The sequence below is a fragment of the Branchiostoma floridae genome, chromosome 12 (genome assembly GCF_000003815.2).
Source record: "Branchiostoma floridae strain S238N-H82 chromosome 12, Bfl_VNyyK, whole genome shotgun sequence".
NCBI classification, from domain to species: domain Eukaryota; kingdom Metazoa; phylum Chordata; class Leptocardii; order Amphioxiformes; family Branchiostomatidae; genus Branchiostoma; species Branchiostoma floridae.
Genome location: NC_049990.1, coordinates 4,089,797 through 4,115,141, shown reverse-complemented (window position 1 = coordinate 4,115,141; position 25,345 = coordinate 4,089,797). Strand labels below are relative to the sequence as shown.

General features: G+C 43.4%; 1 protein-coding gene across 1 annotated transcript in view; it reads right to left on the bottom strand.

Moving 5' to 3' along the window:
- Nucleotides 1–1,846: 1,846 nt before the first annotated feature.
- LOC118427230 (ammonium transporter Rh type A-like) overlaps nt 1,847–25,345 on the bottom strand; it is a 42,311-nt gene continuing 18,812 nt past the window's right edge. Inside the window, exons 2-12 of the mRNA XM_035836876.1 lie at nt 20,802–21,004; nt 19,736–19,871; nt 9,891–10,074; nt 8,539–8,689; nt 7,983–8,127; nt 5,970–6,133; nt 5,117–5,254; nt 4,481–4,614; nt 3,772–3,953; nt 3,346–3,419; nt 1,847–2,680 (exon numbers count right to left, since the gene is read on the bottom strand). Of these exons, the coding sequence (XP_035692769.1) occupies nt 2,561–2,680; nt 3,346–3,419; nt 3,772–3,953; nt 4,481–4,614; nt 5,117–5,254; nt 5,970–6,133; nt 7,983–8,127; nt 8,539–8,689; nt 9,891–10,074; nt 19,736–19,871; nt 20,802–20,849 (1,476 nt within the window). The 5' untranslated portion in view covers nt 20,850–21,004 and the 3' untranslated portion in view covers nt 1,847–2,560. The remainder of the gene's footprint in view (nt 2,681–3,345; nt 3,420–3,771; nt 3,954–4,480; nt 4,615–5,116; nt 5,255–5,969; nt 6,134–7,982; nt 8,128–8,538; nt 8,690–9,890; nt 10,075–19,735; nt 19,872–20,801; nt 21,005–25,345) is intronic.

Here is a 25,345-nt window from a genome sequence, read left to right as displayed (position 1 = left end):
TGTATCAGTTTGCAAACTTTGTTTTTTACTGGGTATATTCAATGGCGTTAGATTAGATTTTGTTTTCATATTTTGTTGTATAGTGGTCCAATTACTAGGGGTATTTCCTTTTACTGTTGTACAAATAACATTACCTTTTTTTGCGTTATAATTATCTTAGTCACTGTTAGTTTGTGAAGTCTGTTGTAACCATTTGTCCTATCCATTCTCCTAGAAGTAGAACATTAGTTATTGTATAGTTCTTGAAGTTGTGTAGAAAAAAAGACTTCTATTGACAATAGGTGCAAAATACATGTATGTACTAGATGTTAGGAGAATATTTCATTATAGTCAATAATTCAACATCTTGGGTGTGTGTTTTTTTTAAATACGGTATGTATACTGAATTTCTATTATGTTCATTTACTAGTCATTGTCCACATGGCATTGGTTCTGGCCAAGTCTCAAGGGCCGAGTGAAAACTGCATGAAAGATGTACCAAAAAATGTTACAAGAACCCATAGAACACAGATCCTTGCATCTGCATATATTTGAGTTGTGCTAAGCCATATTTTGGTTGACAGTGATAGTGTTTGTTTATTCATACCAATTTTGGGCCATCTTCCAAATCACAACAAATTTGGGAAGCTTGATTCTTAGCTGAGCTGTTAGAAAACTGTTTCGAGTTTGGTTCTTGATGATTATGTGACAGTGGAGTTGCAGTTGTTTCAGTACTGGAATTGTCCATACTTGGATAAAAAACAGTTACCGGGTATATAAATTATAATAAGAGACCACAGTAGAAATCCTGAGTTAGTATAGCTTTAATGTCACTTCATAAATCCTTATAAATGTGAGCAAAACTTACATAATTTGTTAGTCACCCTGTAAACCAACTAGACACATACTAGCACTACATCTACAAACCATTTACCTGTTTATGAACTTGAAAAATCATATACAAGGCTTATAATACTACTAGTAGCTACACACTAACAAATTCAAGCTACAATAGAACAGAGAACAGCTCGATTCCATAGCTAGTCTTATACAACAACATTACAGCACCAATAAGTTTTTGCTGTCGTTTTCTTATCCTTAAAGCGTACAGGAAGGCACAAAGTGTTGTATATTTGAATATTTTGTCTAAGTAAAACATGAAGTACCATTAGTAAACTATAGGGGGTGCTTCAAACCTGCTTTGTACAAATTCTCAATGGACAAAAAAACATTGCATTATGTTATGACCAATAGCTAAAGCGTTCTAACTCTATGAAAGAACTGTATATACCATGGCATAATCACAAATTAAAGTGTTAAATGTATGATCATATTAGGCACATTCCTAATACATTTGACAGGGTTAACATGATCGCGTGCTCAAAAAAATAACTACACTGTATTAGAAGTTTTTTTTTTTTCAAAGACCTCAGCTGTAGGTAAAGATAACTAGCAAAACAATGTTAACATTGGTCCGGTTATCACAGAGTCCGTTAGTACATTGCTTCATTGGTCAAAATTCCGTTTACCACCCAAGAATAAACTGGCACACCTATCATTGCTAAGATGGAAAACATCACTGTTTGGTAGACATGTGGCCACGTGAGATTTAATCTAGAAATACGTAATTTCAAAATTACTTTATAACATAATTGTCTTACAACTAATCATAAACTCAGATTGTTATGAATTCTACCTCTATTGATACAGAATCACCGAATAACAACAGGAAAGTTGGTTTTCCTTCTCAACGGCTACCTTGGCGTTAATCAACGCTAGTTCACCTTTATCTACGGGGTTACCTATATCCATTGTTTTTAAAAACAGGGTATTTAGGGGCATTAAGCCGTGCAATGTTTTCGAAATATTGCAGTTTGAAACCACAGTCTGTCGACTTGATATCCCTGCAAATATAGATCCCCTGTTAACTTTGTAATAACAACGAGTATAGGTTATTCCACGGATAGAGGTGAGCTAGCGTTTCCCTATCACTATTTGGGTCGACTGTTTTTTTTTCAATTCGACTTAGAGGCCTGGTAGAGTCTAGATTAACCAGCTTGTCTGTATCTAGCCTCCAGTCCATGGGCCTTTCTGTGGACTTTCGTATGTTGTTTGGCACCTGAAAGGTTCTTATGCCGGGGAGTTTCTAGTCTGTCCACAGCGGGCCTGTGCCCTTTCGGTTCCTACAAGGCCCATCAAAAACACGGCCGTTTGGCATGGACGTGGATGGACTATAAGTAGCCTGATTTAATCTTGCTTATAGCAGCCCGCCCAACATCTGCCGGACTCCGCGGAGAGGGGCCAGTTACAAACCTGGACAGTGGAGTTTGTGTTACACAGACTCGACTACAAGCTCCCTGGCATATATTCCTTTCACAGCATAAGAACCTTCCCAGTGCAAAACAACATACATACAAACGCCCACAGAAAGGTCGGTGGAGGAGGCTAGTCTGTACTAGCCTGGATACCAGACCCCAGCCCGATCTAAAAAATATCTATCTATCCTACACGATAGACATTTTTGAGTTCGGGCTGGGGTCTCGTATCCAGGCTAGTCTGTACTAGTCTAGTTCTCCTGTCTTCACACTTTGGTGTCCTGCTCGTTGTTGGTGTCGGACTCGGTCCTTGCCCTGCTGTCCGGCTTCTTGTGCCCAACTCCCTCCAGACTGCCGTTCATGTCCACGGCTTCCTCCTCTGGTATCTGGGGGTGAGAGAGATGGTGGAATAACGTTAAAGTCCACTAGGCCTCTGTTTCATGAAAACAATACATTCTCCTACGCAGAGACATCCAACAGCGCCAGCAAACCGCCTCTTGTCTGTACTCTGCTATCAGTTCCTGTGGGTGTCACCACAAACCATCTGTCAGCCAATCAGAGAATAGGCCTTTCAGTTTTCGAAAGGGATCTCTCATCTATTAGGGTGATCTCATTAATATTTATAAGCAGGGCAGTCAGAAACTGATGGTGACGGTTGAGATAGCAGAGTACAGACAAGAAGTGGTTTGCTTGTGCTGTTGGATGTTTCTGCGTAGGAGAAATCTTGAATACTAGAAATTGATTTTGTCCTCAAGCTCAAGGGTCATGTGGCGTAACTGGTGGGCCCAGAACCCAGAGGTCCTGGGTTCGAATCCTATCATGGCCCATGCCACCAATCTTTTGCTCGTGGGAAAGGCACTTAACACGACTTTCCTTAGGCCACCCAAGTGTAAAAATGGGTACCTTAACTTCGGTTGGGGAAGTATACAGAGGTGGGAGGAGAGGGTTGGGCTCCACCTTCCAATGAGAGATTGAGTCATTTGTCAGACAGATCATAAACCAAAAAATATTAAAAAAGACAAACCAAAACGGAAGTACTCTCGGTACTCACCTCCCAGTAATCCTCGTCCTCGTACATGGAGTCCTTCTCAGGCTGGTCCCAGATCGGCAGGCGCAGCAGGAGGCCTAGAGAAGGACAAAAGTAATTTATCATATCACTTGCATGTCACAACAACTCTTAAGTGACATGCTTGAAGTATAATTACTCTGTATATTGTGTTAGAAACAAAACGTAATCTGGGAAGGTCCGTCTGAATTGTTCCCCAATTGCTACGATTGCAATCCAAGCATAGTGTATGGACTGGGTTGACTAGATAGAACTAAGAATGAGAGGGTCTCTCAAGAACGAGAGCAACGAAGAATGAAATCCTCGACTAAGAGGCCCTGTAGTCTACGGGATGGGGTTGGGGGGGGGGGGGGGTAAGAGAATAGACAACAGGTGGATACAATGAGACTGGTTTGATAATGGTAACCTTACCAGTGAGCGCGCCAGTCACCAGAGCGACGAGTACGGAGACGATAAGAGCAGCCATCTGGAAGCCAGCCTGCAGCCCGGCCGAGCGCCCGTTACCAGCCTCAATAGCGGGGAAGGCGGCCTGGATGGTGGCCAGCTCCGTGCTGTTTTCGATGGGAGCTCGGGCGGGGAAAATCTGGTACACACTGTGTAGAAGAAAAAGTCATCATCATTGAGAGCTGCGAAACATAATATGGCAGAAAGATGTCGTTAACAGCACTGTGAACAGCATCATGTCAGAAACACGATTTGTTAGTCAGGTCTAATGGAAGATGATAATGCAGTTGCTTAAACATTAAAATGGTTCCTGTTGCCAGCTTTGATGCGCAATTAAACTCAGATGAAATATATAAAACATCTGATCATCCCTTTGCTCGTTGCCAGTTCTACATAAATCTTGTTATCAAAATTGAATTATTCTAAAGCTTAATACAAAAGGATCATAACTACATATATGTGTTTTTGAAAAAAAGTTGCTCCACCTCAGATGCAACACTGTGCTGGTGACGTCACCGCGCTTAGATGGACTTAAACTGGCCTTGCAAAGAAATTATCATATCTGACTTTTTCATTGCCAGTTCCATGTAAATCTTGATATATAAAGCTGAAAAAAGCTGAAAAAAGGTACCTAACTATATTCATGTGCTTCTGTGTTTTGAAAGAGTCGCCCCACCTGTTGCCATACTGTGCCGGTGAAGCCACAGCAGCTACGATGGCGCCGATAATACCGGCCAGAACTCCCGGCATGCCGTGCAGGTTGTTCACTCCGCACGTGTCATGGATCTTCAACTTGTCCGCCATGAAGGGCTGCAAAATTCCACAAAATCTGAATTATTCTGATGTTGTTAGCCTCTATAGCAGGCTCTCTGGGCTTTTTTTCTCGTTATTGGGGGACTCACAATACACTTGAATTTGCTTAAGCTTGCCGTTTCGTTTTAGTATACTGGGTTGCTTGTGCCGCTTGTCAAAATGTATTGTGAGCCCCTATAAAAAAATTAAAAAGGCTCTTTGGATGTTTGTATCAAAATGGGATATGAAGAAAGTATGGTCATCTTCTCTCCCTCCACAAAGCTGGGCTTCCATAAACATGTAAGTCAGTGAGTTAATCCAAGGAGGTTATACAAGGATCTAAGGGCTAGGGCTTCCTCCTCGGTCAAATGTAGTCTTTTTCAACTTGAAGGTAAAATAAATCCACACAAAGTGCAATGAGGAAAGGACTTTTAAAAGGACCTTAAAAGGTAAAAATGTTACCTGTTTATGTCAAGTTCAATATATGTTGTAATGAATAATTCAGCGTTGATATCCTTACCGTGATGTAGGAGTAGCCGACCACAGACAGCACGGCGGCGATACTGCCGATCAGCAGCGCCCCCCAGGGGTGGACCATCATGTCTGCACTCGTCCCGATGGCCACGCCCCCCGCCAGGGTCGCGTTCTGAACGTGAACCTGTGGGAGGGGAAAGTTTCGCCGTAAATTATCAATAACTACTTACAGAAGACTACCTTTTTATCGGAATTTATAAATTGTTCGTTATTATGGAGACTTTCCCAATCTGTTTTTAAAAGTTCACTGTCATTGCCTGAAGAAGGCTATGTTTCTATTGGCATTTAGATTTTGGTCGGTTTATTTTCCGGATCTAGAAATATCAGTATCGGATCTATAAAAATCAGTATTGGACAGTAACCTAATTAAAGGAAACTTGATCAAAAGGTAATGGCGTTAGGCCTATGGGGAAACCTTTCAACGTAAGTTCTCTATAAGTATAACTAGTCTTCCAGAATACTATCGTCCTATCTGAATTTGTAAATTGTTTTGTTTGTAATTATTGAGAATTTTCCCGATCTTTGTTTCTTTGTCAAGCCATAATATAATTTGACAAATTTGACAAAAATAGAACAGCAATTCAAGATGCTACTGATTATTACCCCCGTGAAGGAAGATTTATCAAAAGGTTGAGGATTTTCCTAACTTCTAATTCTATTAGGGCTTAGAGTCATATATCATATGCGTAAGAGCTTTCCTCGAGCTCCAGTTCTGTACTGATTTGTTAAGACTTTGAAAGTTTTTCTTTGGTGATAATTCTGATTTTTCTGAATTATGCTTAAAAAGAAATAACTATGGAAACATCAACATTTTTATCAGTTTAAATCCGGGACCTTACCATGTTGACCTTGCCGTCCTTCTCCACCGCTGAGGAGATGGCGAAGGTGACTACTGCGCATGCGGCTAGGGAGAAGTATGTGTTGATGACGGCTCGGTGCTGGTCGTCTCCGGGAGCCAGGGCCGCGTTAAAACTGGGCCAGAACAGCCACAGGAAGACAGTACCTGTAGTAAAATAGATTAATATACTTTTTCTTACAACTGGTCTTAACTATGATTGTGTCTTCTGGACTGTCTTAAAACTGGGCCAGAACAGCCACAGGAAGACCGTACCTGTGATGGGAAGATATTACAGATGGTCTAGTTCACATTTTCTTCTTCTAAACTTTCTTGTACAGTAATGCACTAGTCTTTGCTTTGATAATTTGATGATATCTCCGGGAGCCAGGGCGGCGTTAAAACTGGGCCAGACCAGCCACAGGAATACGGTACCTGTGGGAAAATGATTACAGATAGTCAGGTTTCTATATTTTCCGGGAGCCAGGGCGGCGTTAAAGATGGGCCAGAACAGCCACAGGAAGACAGTACCTAGCAAGACAGACATTAATAAATACATATTCTAGTTTTCTTTATTTGACAATAACGCACTAGGTTTGGCTCGCCTAGTGACGCACTAGTTCTTTACTTTCAAATTGTTAATATTTTCAGCAGCCAGGGCGGCGTTAAACTTAAAGCTGGGCCAGAACAGCCACAGGAACACGGTACCTGAGAGCATGGAGGTTAAAAAAAAAACCTCCTTGCTGAGAGGAAATATTAGAGATGGTCTAGTTTACATTTTCTTACAACTGGTCTTTACTTCATCAGTCATGGCGGCGTTAAAACTGTGCCAGAACAGCAACACAGTATCTGCGGGAAAACATTACAGATAGTATACTTAACATTCCCTGACAACTTCTAAAACTGTCTCGTGCAGCAAGCAAAGTACTGGGTATTTACTTTGTAAGTTTGATGAATCTTCTGAAGCCAGGGACGCGTTAAAATTGGAAATTTCATTTCATGTAAGCTTTAAGATTTTCCCTCAGAGTATTAAAGTAACAGCTTAAACTCGTCACCGTGGATCGAGTGGTCCGTCCCACATGGATCCCGATGACACCTGTCACGGAAAAGTAGACCAGGTCTCCAACCCTAACCCGTAAAACGTATGAGAAGGGCGTGTAGGGACTGACGCGTCATGAAGACAGGGGCAGCTCAGTTTGACGTGTTGTTACAGAACACTCTCAACGAACACGCCTGGTATGTGACGTAAAGTTACACTGCAGTATGTATTTCTGAGGCTTTTAGTGTAATATATAGACACACCGGTAGACACTGAGATTTCTACATGTGCTGGAAATTCTACACTGTAGAAAGACTAGATTCCACTTTGTCGCTAGTTGTAACAAGATTTCCAAAAATGCACCACAATGACTGACAGGTCTGGTCAGAACGTATCAGGCTGTGTAGCTTTAAGGACAAGTAGTTAGTACATAAGATAGGGGCACGATAAGATCAACATGTGGTTAACAAGATACAGCCATGGATATTGTCGGGCCAGTCAGGTCATCCTTGACCCTTCAAATGGCAGGGATCGGAATGCGTTTTTCTTGCATGCCAGCACTAGTGCAACTAAGATTCAAAATCACCTGCACCTGGCAAATGTTGTTCCTGAGTAAAGGCACTGAGGGTTTTGGAGCTGGCTATGAGAGAACCAACCACTTACAAGAACAATGGAAACGGCCAAATGAACGGACTTGAATCATGTAGCAGTTTCGTTCTTTGTATGTATGTAAAAATTGTGCATATAGAGATATAAGACTCATTAGGACTCTAAACAATGTAACTGTATCTCTGTTATATACTTTACCTGACCCTTGCCTCTTCCCTCATGACCTCAATGAAAAGCGGCCTGCAGGCCGATGTGAGCTTTCGTGAATAAATAAAGGTTCAAACAAGAACAAGGCAGTTATTATTTGTGTGTCACGTGCGCGACTATCTCAAGAATGCGATCGTATGATAAATAGGACCATGCCCTTACCGATCATGGCGAAGATGTCCGAGTGGTAGTTGGACCCCTCCTTGCTGTGCCCGACCATGTCCTCCCGGTACAGCACCCGCGCCACCGCAAGCCCGAAGTACGCTCCGAACGCGTGCACGAACATGGAACCGCCGACGTCCACGGCCTGTGGAAACGAATGTTATATTATCCCCCCTTAAAAACTTTCAAAGGTTTCTGAAAACTTTCACACACTTATCGAGACGTTTTGTGTGGGGTGGGGAGGGGGTGCTTGGTTGAAGCGAATCTGCTACTAGCCACAACAACCTCAAAAGCGGCATGCGGCATGCTTCCTCCCAACTACGGATGGCTGCTTTACCTTTTCATTACCTTAAAGCTAACATGCAAGACCTAACTTTAACAAGTCAATTGAAGGCGGATACAGCTATGTTATAGCGGCTCTTCTATACCTTGTCTTTCCTTGGCATTGATAGCCTTACAGCTCTATCAACTAACCATATAGAATTGGGTTCCCAACACCCCGCCGATCTATAAAATATTAGAAATAACATAACCAATGCAACCATTTTGTCCTGACCTTGAAGAAGGTGAGTCCGACCCACTCGTTGATGGAGAAGAAGATGATCTCCACGAAGGCCATGATGATGAGCTGGATGTGGCTGACTTTCCCCAGCACCGCTCCCATGGAGATCAGCACCGCCGCCGCAGCGAAGTCTGACGTCAGCAGACTGCAAAACACAACACAATATAATCATTTCTATTGTCATCAAATCATCAGAAAGCTCAGCACCGCTCCCATGGTACCGCCGCCGCAGCGAAGTCCGACGTCAGCAGGCTATGGAAGACAACACAATAGTCTTCATCAATATCTTTATCCTTTCTACCGTCATTTAGGAGCCCAAAAGTCGGCTTTGAATCGGTACTCTAGACCTTCCTCACAACCGCGCCTAGAGATCAGTACCGCCGCCGCAGCGAAGTCTGATGTCAGCAGGCTACAACATATAACAAAATACATGTATAGTCTTCATCCTTTCTACTGCTTATATAACTCAGCACCGCTCCCATGGAGATAAGTGCCGCCACCGCAGCGAAGTCCGACGTCAGCAGGCTACAGAAAAATAACACAATATAACCTTCATCAACATCTTTGCCCTTTCTACTGCTTATATAGCTCAGTACCGCCCCCATGGAGATCAGCACCGCCGCCGCAGCAAAGTCAGACGTCAGCAGGCTGCAGGAAATAACAACGCCATTTAAGCCACATAGCAATGGTTTTCCAAAATCATACCCAGTCCCATCTTTAGCATCATCGACAATTGCCATCCTAATTTCTACCATCACTGTAAACGCATCATCCTCATTCTTGTGTCCATCATGATTGCCAACTGTATTCACTGTTGACCAAACCATTATTTCTTGGACGCCCCATTTCCGATCAAGAACATTGTTGTACTGACTGTACCGCATTTACTCAATCCCCATTCTTTCGCCGTCTTTGTAGCTCATGACGGCTGTTTTGCATAGTCAATTCAACCTCTTCCATCACGTTCAAGAGACTACTACCTGTCGCTCAGCAAACGTACGTAGTGATGTCCAATGCGATTTTGCCATGGTGCAGATGCAGGAATCCGCTCATGAGTGTTGCCCATTGGAGGACAAACGCAGCCACCAGGAAGTTGAATCCAACACCCAAGAAACTTCGAAGCTATTCTAATGTAGTTTTGGGGTACAACGTAAGGCATAACGCCTTTTCACACTTACGTAGTGATGTCCACCACGATTTTGCCATGGTGCATATGCAGGAACCCGCTCATGAGAGTGGCCCACTGCAGGACGAAGGCCAACACCAGGAAGTTGAAGCCAACACTCAAGAAACTTCTGAAGCTATTCTATGGTACTTCTAGGTAAAATGAATTCGAAGGCACTTACGTAGTGATGTCCACCACGATTTTGCCATGGTGCAGATGCAGGAATCCGCTCATGAGTGTGGCCCATTGCAGGACGAAGGCTGCCACCAGGAAGTTGAACCCAACGCTGCCGAATCCGTACTTCTTCAGAAACGTCATCAGGAAGCCGAAACCGATGAACATCATCACGTGCACATCCTGGAACACTGAAGAGAGAGACGTATAATAAGTGGTGCGTACCTAAAAACCCGTAAAAAGCTATCCCTCACTTATGTTCCCTTTTTTTTGTTCTAAACCAACTAAAACCTTCCATAGATAGTGAAATTTACACTGGAAAAAGGCAAAAAAATATTCGTTTTTATTACTGACCTTTTGTACTTACACTGGCTGTATATAATTTGCATGTATTTTTCACACTGCATGTCAATTCATGACAACATGTAATTTTATATGTACCACCCCCTGCCCCTAAAAAAATATAATATTCAATGATGGGTTTAGATGATGAACCTGAACTGCTGGACCTGAATCCGGACCTGAATCCGGACCTGAACTTGAATATGAGTTTAGGTACGCACCACTACGTATAATATTATTATACAACGCTGAACAGAGACGGGGGGCGACATAGGTTATCTGGAACGCTGGAGAGGGAGAGGTGTGGCATTATCATCCAATATCATCATTACCTCCAAAAATAATTTCATTAAGTCAGTAGAACGCAGAATATTGGGGTTGTCTTTTACACAACCAGTAAAGTCTCTCACCAGAGATGAACCGGGAGGAGGGGATACAAACACGTCTGGGACTGTATTTTCGACACAAAAGCGACACCTATATCGACTACATATAGCGGTGAGAATCAGTACCAGTCAGAACACACTGTGTATTTTCACCCATAGACTCCAATCAATTGATTGATTATAGGACTGCAATTGATTTATTATTTCCTTCCTTCCTTCCGATAACCTTCATTATTTATTCATTTATTCATCATTAGGCTATCCGTGCCGGCTACCCATAGTAAAGTGATGACATCTGTTTTGTCGGTGGGTTGTCTCATATAATCTCCTTGGCTAGACTCTCACAAAATAGCTATATCATTTAAAACGCCCTTGCTATTTCCCCTCATAGTTCAGGCCGTCTGCCCCTAGGAAAGTGATGACATCTGTTTTGATGGCAGGTTGTCAACACCTGTGGATACTGAGGGCAAGCTTCACTACCCAAACAGCCAGTGCAGTCAACCATGCCAAGACGCTAGTCTTAGCCAAGGTGAGAACGCTTCCTCCTTAAGGAAACAGCTTGGCTCTAACACTTGCTCCTTGGTGACCTTTGAGCTCCTTGGATCTGGAGAATGTCTTCGACTCCTGCTGTTCATTTTAGGCAGAATGCGATGTCGCAGATCCCACCTTTCAACTGGTGACACGCAACGGGTCGATTTATTACTGGGAACGTGTAGTGAGATTCTAAATATTCGCCAAGAAGGGTTAACGTTTGTTTTCGACTAACGTTGATTTTTTTTCGTTTATTTGTGAACTGAATAACGCAAAGGCTATTTTCGAAGCGCTATAGTAATGAGCCCTGCGAAATTCTGGCAAAATATCCAAGCATACATAAGTGCGAGATTTCGGCTTTTGATTTGAACCCCACCGACAGAAAACAACAGGGTCGCACTCGAGGCGAAAGACTTCCGACGAAGTGTAATACTTATTCGATAGCTGATAGTGTAATGTGGCTTTGCTTCAACATGCGTTTTAGCCATGCCTATCATGTCACTATTCTTGATAACTGTTGGGTGGAATAACATACAAAACGCCACAAGAAGACGTGCAAAACAAGTTGGAAGCGTACACCTTACTTCTAAAATGCACGCGTGAACTTTCATTGGCCAAAGACACCCCCAGGGAATAGTATACACCTTCCTGCCATGTTATCCACCAGATCCTTTGTTTGAAGAGTTGTTTTTCGCACCTTTAGCTAGTGAAGGATAACGAGCCCCGCCTGTCCCATTAAGTGTGACCACTGTGCTGTCAACTGTCGGGGGTAATTAATATCAGACTAGCGGAGCGGAAAGATAACAACAGGATGACACCACTGCGCTGAATGACAGTTTGTAAGTAGTGAACTTTTTGTGACCCTTGGAAAGAGGGAAGTAGCTGATAAACAAGGTGCCTACATAGCTGGTTCCTTTACTAGTTATAGGGCCTTTACAGTTTACACTGAAACCGAATCAGCAGGAATCAAGCAGTACCAGCGGGAATGAAGAATTGCAAAATTCGAGCCACATTCGGGCGGGAATTCCAAATGGGCCCTCTTCACACGTGAGGCGGAATGAGCCGGAATGCCGTCTGAATGAAAATTCTTTTATATTCCTGGGTATTCGTAGTACATTCTATAAATTCTCACTGCATTAAAGATATTTGTGTTCATTCTTGTGCCCGGCCGGTTCTCCATCGAATGAGATTAGAATGTTCGAATGAGATTAGAATGTTCGAATAATGCTGGGATGCCCTAGAATGTGGTCATACTGCAGTTAGAATAGTTAGAATGTGAAGGGGCCACCTGGTGCGTTTGCATGTGGTTGTATTTTATCATGAGGAAAATTTATCCACTTGTATGATTTATTTTGTACTTAGTTTTATGTGTGCTCTATCTGGATGCCGAACCTTCACCAGCGTATCATGTCATGTGATTTGTGATCCTTTGTTTTTCAGATTCCTGTATATCGGCGATTGTTAAAGCAAATTATGCAGAAACAACACGAGCATAATCCCAGACAAGCACAGGTGGTTGGCCTTTTTGGCCTTCACATTTTTGTGGAATATCTCAATTAAAAAGCTAAGTCTTTGTGCCATGGCGATTGTTGGAGGTAAAATCTTTTCTGTTCGTATCTTTCTACTAAACCGTTCAGTTTGTTACTTCCAAGCAGACGTACAACGTTGCAATGTGATGTTCCTTTGTTGTAAGAAGATCAGATGCCACAGGGTAAAGTAATTTAGAAAGAAACACACGTCAGGTGTTGTGTACGTGATTTAAGATGCTAATATCAGGTGTGACACTTCTCATGACGCATGACACATCACAGGTGTTGTTTCTTGGAACCCCCAGATTTGTGCTCAACCAACTGGTAAGATCGACACAAGAAGACGATGGCTTCTCTAAGAAAGTTTACGATGATATACTAGTACGTCTTCGGCTTTTTTTCTGTACGTCACATACAGTAGAAGTCACTAAATTGCACACCCCATTTGCCAGTGCATATCGTGCAATTATCCGAATGGTGCTACAAAGCTATTAAGTTTTGGATCACACCACCATGGGATTTGGCGATTTTATACAATTAACAGAAGTGTGCGATTATCCGTTGTGCAATTAACTGGCTTCTACTGTATTCGTTTTGTACATGTGTTCTTATTTGATGTCTGGCTCACTTCAAAGCTAAGCATACATTGTCACTGCAAACACAAGCATGCCCGCATGGTATGCCCGCATGGTATGTAGAACTGGACACGGGGATTCACAAAGTTTCCGCAAAATTACAAACGGCTCACTGGCGGCACACCTGGTTCTTACTAGTAAACAACTGAAGAGGTTTGAAGCCAGGTGGGTTACCTTTACTTACCTCAAAGGAAAATATGCTTGAGGCAAATATTTTTGCCGGGATTTAGATAAAAATAAAGTAAAACTTTAAATCTAGCAATTTCTTCATAAATGCGAGAGAAATGCGTTAAGAGATTTACAAACAAACTTACACAAACAAATCTCTCACACCTGTACGGCTGTAGTTCTTACAAAGATCTACACACTGTTGGAGGTCTTACTACTATGATCTTCTTGATCCCAAATACTTAAAGATGACCTCAAGAATCATCACGCTAACAAAGAGGTGCATATCTGTGGATTAACTGTACAAAATTGTTCTTTGCCAACACAGATGACTCCTTCAGGTAGATTTAATGCTTCATTGCTTGATGAAGTCAAGCTGAATATTTGTCCTTGTGTACCCAAGAAGGCTTTTCCTAAAAGCTTTTCAAGGATTGCTCAATACAAGAGTCTATCTATCTATCTATCCAATCATCCGCCTCTCTCTCTCTCTTCCCATTTATCTATCTATCTATCTATCCCTTTCTATAGTACATTGCGTTTTATAATACGTTTAGTAACTCAGGTACTGATAGAATACTGGGCAGCATCTTTTAACACTTGGAAAGTCATGGTAGAACAACGTTGTCTTGTCATTGCTTTTACCAGGCGAGCTATTCTTCTTTCCACCAAAACAAAACCAAGAAGCATGAAGTGAAGGGATCACATGCTGCAGTCATGGGTGTCTAAGGGGATAATGTTACTGAGTGGATGATGTTCGTTATTGCTGCTCAGGTGGGTTTGAACAGTGGGTAAGTGCATGTAGGGGCGGGTCACTAACACTACACAATAACACGGCAAGGTTTTGGGTCTTCCGTTGCCTTGTTGTTACTTCAGCCAGGTCAAGTAAGCTTCACTACATCGCAAATTTGATAAGTGATGAAGAAATTGAATGGATTACATGCAGATCCGGATGTGCCAAACGACAATTTCATGACATATCGTTAACAAGCTTTTAAACATCGGCCACTTGAAAATTCAATAACATATTCGTTCAACCGTAGCATTCCTACAAAGCAACAGCAGTCCTTTGAAAGATTTTAAGTCTTAATTATGTTGTTCACAAAACACCTAACAAAAGTGAGGCTAAGTGGATCAACTATTCCCCACCATCTGAGGGCATTATGTTGTGTAAAGGATGATGTTTTTTTATCGGTCCTTTGTTGAGTGTACATGTGTACAGAAGGTGCTTGGCCCAGAAGCCAGAGGTTCTGGGTTCAAATCCTACCATGCTACCTATCCTGTGCTCTTGGGAAAGGCACTTAACACGACTTTCTTACTTCACCTAGGTGTGAAAATGGCTACTTGACTTCCGCCAGGGAGGTAAGAGTAAAAGTCTCCGAATTCCAACACTGTACCTCAGACACCGTGGATAGCACAACCCAACTCATTGCATTTTTGAGGCCGTAAGTATTCTCCAAGCAGAGGTTGGGTCGCGGGCATTAGTCGTGGCCAGGATTCTTACCGACTCACTCCCCTCACGAGCCAGTAAAAATTCCAACAAACCACTAATCCTCGCGACCCAACCTCTGCTTGGAGAATACCAATGGCCTCAAAAAGGCATTGGACCTAGCTTCTACCAGGCTCCACATAACGCTGGAAAAGTACATGTAGTAGAAATTGGCCGAATAAGAAAGAAAACACGCCAGGAGTTAGATGGCCGAGTAGTACACTTAATTAGGTCGCAAACTGTACTCCTTAGCAATCTAACTCCTCTGGAACGTTTTCTGTCTTATATCTACTATTTTTCCAGCGACCTGTGGAGCCTGGTAGAGTCTATCTTTCCCTGTCAGTACAGAAGGTGGGCACAGGAGCGGTTTTTCCGCTCTAGCCTTACATCAACTCAGCGGGAAAGGTGAGGAAATGACGTCAATCTGGGCCAAGGCTAAAACCTGCTTGACGGGGGTCACTACAGTTTACTATGCGTGCACAGGGTGGTCGTCAGTGGAGTTGTTGGAGTTGTGGTATTGGTTCATTTGTTCGCCTGTAGCATTACATATAGACCCATACCTAGGACCTAGACCCCATGAAGACGGCTGGACGACAATGTATTACAGAGTCAAAGAGGCAGAAAACTCAAAGTATTTCACAAATGATTAGTTGAAAATGCTTGAGACTTAGGCCAATGACGGGACAGAAAAAAATCAAACATTTAGAAAAGCTTTTAACTTAAATGTAATCCACAAATAAATACTTAAATGTTATGGGTTTCAAAAATAAATGCCACAATAACGTGGAATGGTCAGAGGTTCAAACAGCGAGAAGGGGGCTTCAGAAAGTAACGTCATTAGTTTTATAACTGGCTAATCTTTTTCATCGAATGTGTTGAAATTTGGCACAGAGGTAAAGGCATATATACTCCCGAGATTGATATATCTAAATTTCTTGTTCATGCTTTTGTGAGTGGCTTAGTTGAGTTCAAGATGACCGCACCCCTGGTACTACCCTCGTACTTGAAGAGATGTTCTAGCTGACACTACCCTGGGAGCCAGACAGGGCCGGGTAGCTAGCGAGTTTTGTTCGGGGACATAAGGCAGTCAGCTCGCAGATCTCACATTAGTGCTCCGGGGGAGTCTAAGCCCGAAGGAGTTATCGCAGATGGACCTAATCGGGCTTAAACTCCCCGGGCACTAATAGGATCGGCGGGCCTGACTGTCTTGGGCCACCGAATAAACTGTCCTAGCTGCCCAATCCTGGCTGGCTCCCAGGGTACGTCAACTGGTCTCTTTTGTTGTCTGTTTTCGGAAGAAGGTCTCCAGTCTTAGTAACACCAGGTCTCTTCTAATAACAACACGCCGATAAGGCGTAAGATGGTCTGTTCTCTGTCGCCAGTGGGCTGATGTAAGGTATGTCAAGAATGTAACGACGTTCGTGTGTGCACTTTTAACTTTTTTCGATAATCAATCTGAATTTCATGGTCATGGCCATTCTGAAATTCTACATTGGCAAGCTAATTATGGATCGGGAAAAAAACGACGCAAATTGTGAAAATCATAATTTCCGGCCATATTTAGACGGAACTTTGGACAAGACAGAGCCCAATGACTGACGAAAATAACAAAGGATAAGGGCAAGGACTTCTTCTTCACTTGATGATGTTTACCCTTCGTTTTGGTTGGCCACCTTTAGCTCGATAACGATCGCAGAAAAACGCTTCGAATTCCTCCTCCAGGTTGAACGACAAGCAAACGCAAAGAGACATGAAGCAGCCGGAGTTTTCAGGGTCACAACGGGGTCAGAAAAACAGAACGGTTACAAGACACGACGGGTGAAGAATTGTCCAAAGAGGTCTTGACAATGTCCAGTGCTGCATTTCTAGATTGGAACAAACAGGACCACGCCCCATTGCCATTGACCAGTTGACAAATTGCTTTGAGAGCTCGCACAAACATCTATAGATGCAGGATACCCGCTGACAAGTTGTCAAGTTTGTGACGGTTGTTTTGAACAGAAACCCGTTGGTTGCAGTGAGGAGTAAGTGGCGAGGGAAATTCAACAGGTGTCTCTTGTATGCCCCTGACAGGAAAATCGCACGGCTTACAAACCTGTGACCTCTAACTTAGTCTAAGTGGCATTTTCAGCAGTAAATCGCCCTGATATTTTGCTATTGGTACATCTTACGTACAAAGAGCGACGGTAGCACTTATTGACTTTGTAGTAGCGTGTTCAGGTGAATAATTGACCCATGAAGTAGGGTCTAAGAGGGGACTTACAATCCGAAGTTCATTCTTATTCATATTTGTGCTAAGCTCTCCGAGGTCGGTAAACTACTACAGGGGATGGGTTCATCAATACTAGTACGTTGCAAAATGTTTAATTCTTGAAAACTAAAGTTCAATTAGTAAAATATATTTTTGAATTTGATGTTAACTTCAACCTGTGGAAGTACGATTAAGCTCAAGTTTTCAGTCATTCTGTTGTCTCATGATATGACACACTAGGTTGGTACTGAAGGAAATGGTCAGTGCATTTCCTGAGGGCGTGGTCACAAAGGTTGTGCGAGCGTCGTACGATCGCTAACTTTGGGCATTTTGGAGGACACAAATGTCACCGTGCAAATGTACGCCTCTTGCAAAGTTCAACTGTTTTGGATCCATGTCAGTGGTTGGTTCTGTCACGGCCCGCTTAAAATCCTATGGCATCAGAATCGTACGACGATCGCACGACCTATGTGACCCCGAAATAAGGGGGCAACATCGGGACCTGTTAAAGACTCGAAGCCAGTACCCCAAGGTTTCAGTCAACAACGCTAACCACAAAGCCACCGTGCCACTATCAGCCAGCGGAAGGTCGCGGCCATTAAAACGTGCAAAGTCCATCAATGGCTGTAAACACACCGTTAATCAAACACTTCGTCACCAGCACAGTAATTATAAAGCAGTTACTGTCAACCGTACGGCGCCACGCCATCCATTCTGTAGCAGCTTTTCTATCACTCTGTGACTGGAAGAGCCCGGTTCAAAGAACGGCATCTTGGTTGGGGCTGCACTCGTCTTTCGGAAGGGACGTCAAAGGGGGGTTCCATGTTCGAGAAGGTGCCTCGAACGTTGCGAAGGGCTAGCAACCCTTCCTAGTAAAAATATACCCTGCTACACAAACAGCATGGGAAGTTTCTACCCTATGAACAGTTTTCATTACAAGGTTAACAAAAACGCCGAATGGCAGCTCGCTCCAGACACTTGCGACAGTCGTATTGAGGTCACCTGAGTGGCGCCGAATGGCAGCTCGCTCCAGACACTTGCGACAGTCGTATTGAGGTCACCTGAGTGGCGCCGAATGGCAGCTCGCTCCAGACCCTTGCGATTTAGCCCCGCTCATTGTAAGCTCCTCGCAATTCAGCCCCTGGCTGCAAAGAGTGAGTAGTCGGCCCACCCAATAACAATAACATAACAAAAAAACAACAACCAAAAAAAAAAAGATTCTTATTCAGTGCCAATTGTGTTCCAATATGACTGACAAGACCTACACGAACGAACACCCTTTGAATTGGTTGTAGTAATGGCACGACAAGATATGATGATTAATACATTCTATCCGCAAGTAAATCTTTTTACCACGGTGTTACAAATTACAGCTCACATAAGCCATGACCCATGTTGAAAACAAGTTGTAAATATCAAAGTCAACATGATGAGGTTTGACATCTTAACGAGTTGGCAAGTGACCCAGAAGGGAGGGGATGTCAACGTACCCATTTCTGAATTTCACCCCTCTGGCACTAAGAAATTATTAATTAAGACTATGTAGAAAACACTTTTCTCAGGAATGGTGTTAAGTGACTGAACCATTGATTGCCGTACCCTCTATGCCCAAGTGTTTCGAGTATCAAGAATATCAGAGAAAAGACGACAGGTGACAAAATTACGCGGATCAATGGTGCGTTCACTACCCAATACAACTGGTATCAAAGTAACAATGGTGTGACTGTGAAACAATTGAGAAATGTCTGCATGACGGTTACTCCTATTGGAAACTTCGAGGCCCTCCTTCAAGCTGAGAGAACTGGGTCTTTGCCAGAGAGAGAAGTGATAAATTTTCGTAAGACATTTCGGGGAACCTTGGCATAGTTATAAGAAATGAGATGAGATGAACATAAATCGCATGACGAAAGGTGACGTCACATGACGTCAGAGGGTGTGTACGTGGGCAGAAGTGGGGCGTATCCATGGTTACATAACCCACACATATGGTCAAGCCTCAAATGGACGAAATCCTACAACCTTTCAATTTCCTGTTCTTTCACTATTGATTAAGTATGGGGGACTAGGTGAGGTGAGGTGATGTGAAAGAACATTCCAGAACTGTCCTTAAAGTTTTCATAAAAGCTTAAGAAAGAATTTTAAGGGTACAGTGTGTTTATCAAGGGGAATCCCTAATGACATGCTCTATTTCGCCACAATCAACAAGGCATACCAGCGTTAGAAACATAGATTAACATGTTGTTATAATCTTCTTGTACTTTCGGGAAAGTACCTCTTGTTAAACTGCAGAGGTTACGCTCCGGCTTGACTTTTTGTCTCTTTGTGCGTTTTTGCTGGCGAAAAAAGAAAACCTGACAACATAAAAAAAGCCGACCTAAACGCCTACTAAGAAGGACGTCAAAAAAAGGCGTTGGATGACCCTTGTCTGGTGAATACCCCCCTCCCATCGCAAATGGTCTGTCCCTAGATCCCTAGGTGTATGCTGGGTGCGTTGGGGGCGTGGCGGGGGCTCGACTCTACTCACTCGGGTAGTAGGCCCTGAGCACGTTGTTGTCGGCATCGGCCCCGCCCTGAGCCGGAGTCAGGCTGTTCTGGGTGGCGGTGGCGTTCGCCTGGTCATCATACACCACCAGGATCCCGAACAGCACGATGAAGACCACCTGTGGGTGGGGAATAAAAATACGGAGGAATAGTTATATCAGCTGTAGAGGAATGTCCAGTGAAACCCACACTTATGGCTAGGTCAAACCGGGGCAAGACCAGACAGCTTTCCGGAGCGAAAAATATGATACAAAAGACACCAAAATATACAATCCCAAACAACACGATGAGGACCACCCAGTAGGGGAACAGATATGGAGGAAAAGTTAGCTAAAGTAAACAGCTGTAAAGGAATATCCCGTGAAAAACCCCCACTCATGCCTAGGTCACATTTCCAAACCGGGGCAAACCGGACAGCTTTCAGGAACGAAAAGTATGATTTTGAATACACCAAAAGTACACAATACGTAAAAAAGGAGATGATTTGTGTTTATTTCTAGGTATACATTTTCATTTGTCGTCAGCGGGGCCCCGGTTTGTAAATGTGGCCTAGACATCACAGGTAGGCAATGGGGGAGGTACCTAATACTTTCAGTCCAGAGTACACAACTTACAGGCACGCGTTCAACGCTCAGTAAACAAACTAGATCCGCTAACTAGGACGCTAACCACAAAAACAACATGTTGATCCCATCGTAATGCGGTCGAAACGTACCGATCTTTTGTCCAGTTTATGCCATATTCGACGCACAAAAGAAGGAAAAGTTGTTCTACTTTTAGTGAGAGTGCGGAGGGAAAATTGAGAAGCGTCGGGCGATGTTTTCGAGGCCACGGCCCAGCAGTTGGTATAAACTCTCCCTCTCCGTAACAACATTTACCAACCAATTTTCCCGAAAGCTGACATCAAAAGTTTGCCCTAACAAACATCTCCCACGTCCATTAGCACCATTTGAGTTGATTCTAACCCCAGCGCACACCAACAATGTACACTCATCAACAGCCAACGAACAAACTAAAGGGTTTCAAAGTCTATCATTAAGTAAACGTACCTCAAATATGAGTAGAATGGCCGTAAGTTTTCCCCTTCTCCAAGCCATGGTGTCTCTATCGCCGTCCTAGGTTGGAATGGAACCGTGGGTTGAGTGGTGGTATGTAGAAAAGACGCCCCGGTGGACTAGTAGGTCCTGTCGCTAAGCAGACTGGTCTGGTTCTGAGTCCACCACCGCTAAGCTTCAGCCTTGAGCCGTCACTCCTGTGGCGAGAGTAAAACGTGTCAGCCTGTTCGTTGACGCGTGATTCGGCATATTAAGAAGCCCCCTATGGGCATGCGTCCAGCCTAGAACCGGACAACACCGGATTGGGACGGGCGTACTTTTTTGTCACGACAAAGTCAAAAGATTTAACACGCGTAGAAAAGAATTAGGGGACCAGTTGCCCGAGTTAAGTGTGCAGTTTGGCGGTCGTTTTTCTTCCTATAGTGCCGAGAAAGTGTTACAAGCTCACAGATGCCCTACCCGCATACCTTTGATGTATCTATTTTCAAATTACACCATACAAAGATGTTAGACATGTTATCGGTACTATCGGTGCCCGAGGGACGAGGCATGAAATGGCTATGCCGTTTACAACAAACGGTGAACCGTGTCCGGCAAAAAGGAAAAACAACAACATAAAACTACATATGTGTTAACAGGTTTCCAACTTCGTTGATTATGACCATAACTTATATCAAGTGGCCACAAAATTGAGTGTAGAAGCTGTAAATATTCTTCCGGCTTCTTTTCAAGAAATAAGCAAGCCGATTAGATGCATTTGGACCGTGTGCGACCAAACAATAATAACCCTACATATTTGTTAGCAGATCTTAAAACCACACCGATCTTGACTATTGTTAACGTTTAGTAGCCACAAGATGAAGAGTAGTAACAGAAAATGTATTCCAAGTTTCCTCTCAAGATACAAACAAGCCGACAAACAATGTAGAGTTTGGATGAGATAGATCATAAGGTTACCCAAGGAGCTTCCCTGCTTGGACTACAACAAGCGTCGTAAAAAGTGCCCTTAATACTCCTGTCACATTTGGCGAAAACCGATCGAACGACGATTCTGTGGCAATCGCCCGAGCCTCGCTTATAATAATAACTTTATTGCACAACAATTGTACAAGGTACAAAGTATGGCTTATATGTGACAGGGACGGGTTTCAGGTGAAAAATACGCGCAACGCTCTGCCGATCTAAATATGGTCGATCTTCCATCGATACGCCCGAAGATCGTGGATAATGTGACAGGGGTATTACCCGACCACCGAAGTATTCAGGTAATTTTCCAATAAGGCGCCATTACGTTGAACAAAACAAAATTAAGTAGCTATTAAGTCTCGCGGTATGCCATTATCTCTACTGTGATTTACAGCTATAATCCCCTCCATTTGTCACACAACACAAAAGGAAATTACTTAGACTTAAATATACGACTACTGAGAAGCCACAGATACCTAAGAACACCAAAGCATCGGAAAAAGGAGAAGAGTTACTTTCCAAGCAGAGGTGAGACTTCAATTTGTGTTAGACGTCTTTTGCTGTGTTTTGGGGCTTTCTATTTTTTATGTCAGGTTTTCTTTTAATTTTTAGCCCCATGTGGCTGCTATATGGCCGCTGGCAAACAAAATAGAAAGTCCCCAAAACACATAAATCAAAAAGATGGCCAGAACAAGTCGAGCCTAATTTTGTAGAGTACAGAAGTATACATCTGCTTGGGCATTACGTTTCCATTAGGTTAAAAGCTGAAGCACTTTGGGTGAACTTTCTGTGACGCGGCACCCTACTGTGTTGGTGACATTCTCACTGCTACCTGTACCTGTGTGTGCGCCAGAGGCGAGGACAAGACTACAAAACAACTCCACACCCTGGGTACCAGACAGGATCGGGAAGCTAGCGAGTTTTGTTCGGGGATGCAAGGCAGTCAGCCCACCGATCTTACATTAGTGCTCCGGGGAGTTTAAGCCCGAAGGAGTTATCGCTACCAGGTGGACCTCCTTCGGGCTTAAACTTCCCCGAGCGCTAATAGGAGATCTGCGGGCCTGACTGTCGTGGGCCACCGAATACACTGTCCTAGCTGCACGATTCCAGCTGGCCCCCAGGCTAAACAACTCCACACCCTTCTCATGACGCACTGTGCGCGGATGTGCCGTGTTAACATGTTAACCGGACCATTAAGTCAATTCTTTGTCGTTTAGACCTGTTCACACCTGCTTAAATCGTGTTATCTTGTTTCGTTGCCAATCTTCAGATGTTTCTGCGTGATTGAATCAAATTAATTTGCATGTGTTAACATGTAGTACATATGTTGACTTATTAGCCACTGTACATGTGCCATTGACTTGCAATCTCAAGTAGAAACGACGAAAAGGGCATGCAGCGGGTATATGTTTTGTACCATGTATGTTTAGTGATATAGGTTGATAGATTTATTAGAGTTCAACGTAATCTGTTTATTTGTTTGTTTGTTTATTTCGATCTCCAATTAGAGTTACAGTTATCTGTATTTCCATTATATTTTGTCTGACCCTTACCTCCCTCATGACCTCAATGAAAAGCGGCCTGCTGGCCGGTTTGATCTTCTCATGAATAAACATGAATATCATGAATGAATCATTCAAACAAACAATAGTTGATGACTTCTGTGGGTACTACATCTTGTCACGTATGGTTCTTGATTTTTTTCTCCAAATCCCTTGTTTTAAGATGATTGTTTCTGAAAACTTTCTTCATAGTCTGTGTAGACTGACTATCAGTAGACTAATCCCATTCAATGATGAATTAAACCTCTGCTTGGAGAATACAATTCTCCTACATGGATCAATTACAGTGACAGCGTTTCCCCTTTATTAAAGGGTAGCGAACTCTACACGATGTGACTCCCTGCTGCGATGATCACAGTCTCAGGCCTACCTGGGCCAGAGGGTAGGTATAATACACAAGGCAACGCCACACCTGGTGCGCAGGAGAAACAAAACAACTTTTGTACACCTTCTTAAGCAGAAGGTATCCCGTGTTGGACCAATCGCGCAGTAGGCAGGTTTAAAATAAATGGTCACGTTTCAATAACCACAAAGCGTCACTCTCAAAGCAGATGCAGCGTTAGGTTCAGTGGTTTATTACTTGTGTTTGGAGGCACCTTCTTCGTCTTTTTAGCTGCCTTCACCAGAATATTTCGCCAGATATTATGAGCGTGTCTGCCTGTCTGTCTGTCTGTGTGTGTGTTAACAGCATAACTCGAGGTCAACGACGAAGGTCAAGGGGCTACAAGACTCTCAACAGACGTGGGTCACTTTTCTATACTCTACATCTGCTTGGAGATCAGACAGGGCCTACCTCACGCCCCTACACACCACCGTGTTTCGACCAATCGGGTGGAATTACGTAATTATGTAACAAAAGGGCAGGGTCCTGTCACTGTGAGCTCCAAGCAGATGCGGAATTGGATCCTCACGCGTTAAGACGAAAGCTACATTATCATGTGTCAGTCTCTCGCGTAAACGTTTTGTCTCAGGTTCGCCGCATGATTAGTTTCTGGATTAGAAACGAATAAAACTACTGCTTACGCTGTGCACATGCGAGAGTATGGATCGATTCGCCCTTTTGTTTGAGTCTCCCATCAGAATGGCAAACTTGAGCGCACACAAGTTATTATCTCAGCCTCTCATGTGAAAGTCTGATTGGCATTTTTCGACCAGGGTACATTTTTTCTTGACGTGTGAAGGCGGTGCCTCAAAGTTATCCTTTTCTGGTTAGAACTAGTTTCGACCGCTCTTGACGGGAACCTGGCAGGTTCAACCGCCTATCACACTACGGGAATCTGCCCTCAACCGATCCTTACACCACGGGACTGTAGCTTCAACCAAAAAGCAGTTACTCAAGCACACTGGATATGATTTCGGAAACGGTCAGATTTTTCACGGGTAGCATCCACTATCTCTCGTAAGCTACACTGAAGTGATCTGAAGGAAACTATGAATGAAGACAATTTTGAATGCACACACAATAGGAAACGTTGTAAGACAATAGAAAACAAAGGCAAGGCAAAGTCAAGCTTCCATCGCTCCTTACATCACGTCATCAGAGGAAACTGCCTTTAACCGCTCCTTACACTACGGGAATCTGACTCCTTCTTTTCTTCTTCTTTCAGTTGTGCCTTCAACCTCCTTCATCATAGGGATTAAGTGAAGATTATGTTGCCTATTGTGTGAGGGTCTACTGCAAGGTTGGGAGAGGACAATCGACAAATAGAATGTCATATTAAACGGGGAGGGAGGGATCTATAATTGGGATTTGATGTTGTCAAGTGTGGAGCTGTACACTACCTCTGCTGTCACACAAGCTGTTCCAGTGACTCTTTAGCCGTTCTGGAAAAGGAAAAACCGCTAGCGATCCTGACACCACAGGGGTCTGGCATGACCCGACCTTGCGTTTGTGACTAGTCGACTGGTGACGCGCAGACGCGGGACTCAGTGGGTGAAACAAATCAGGCCAGTGTCGGACGGTTTTCTAAAATTTAGTTAGGACTGGCTGTAACTTAGCCTGAGTATCAT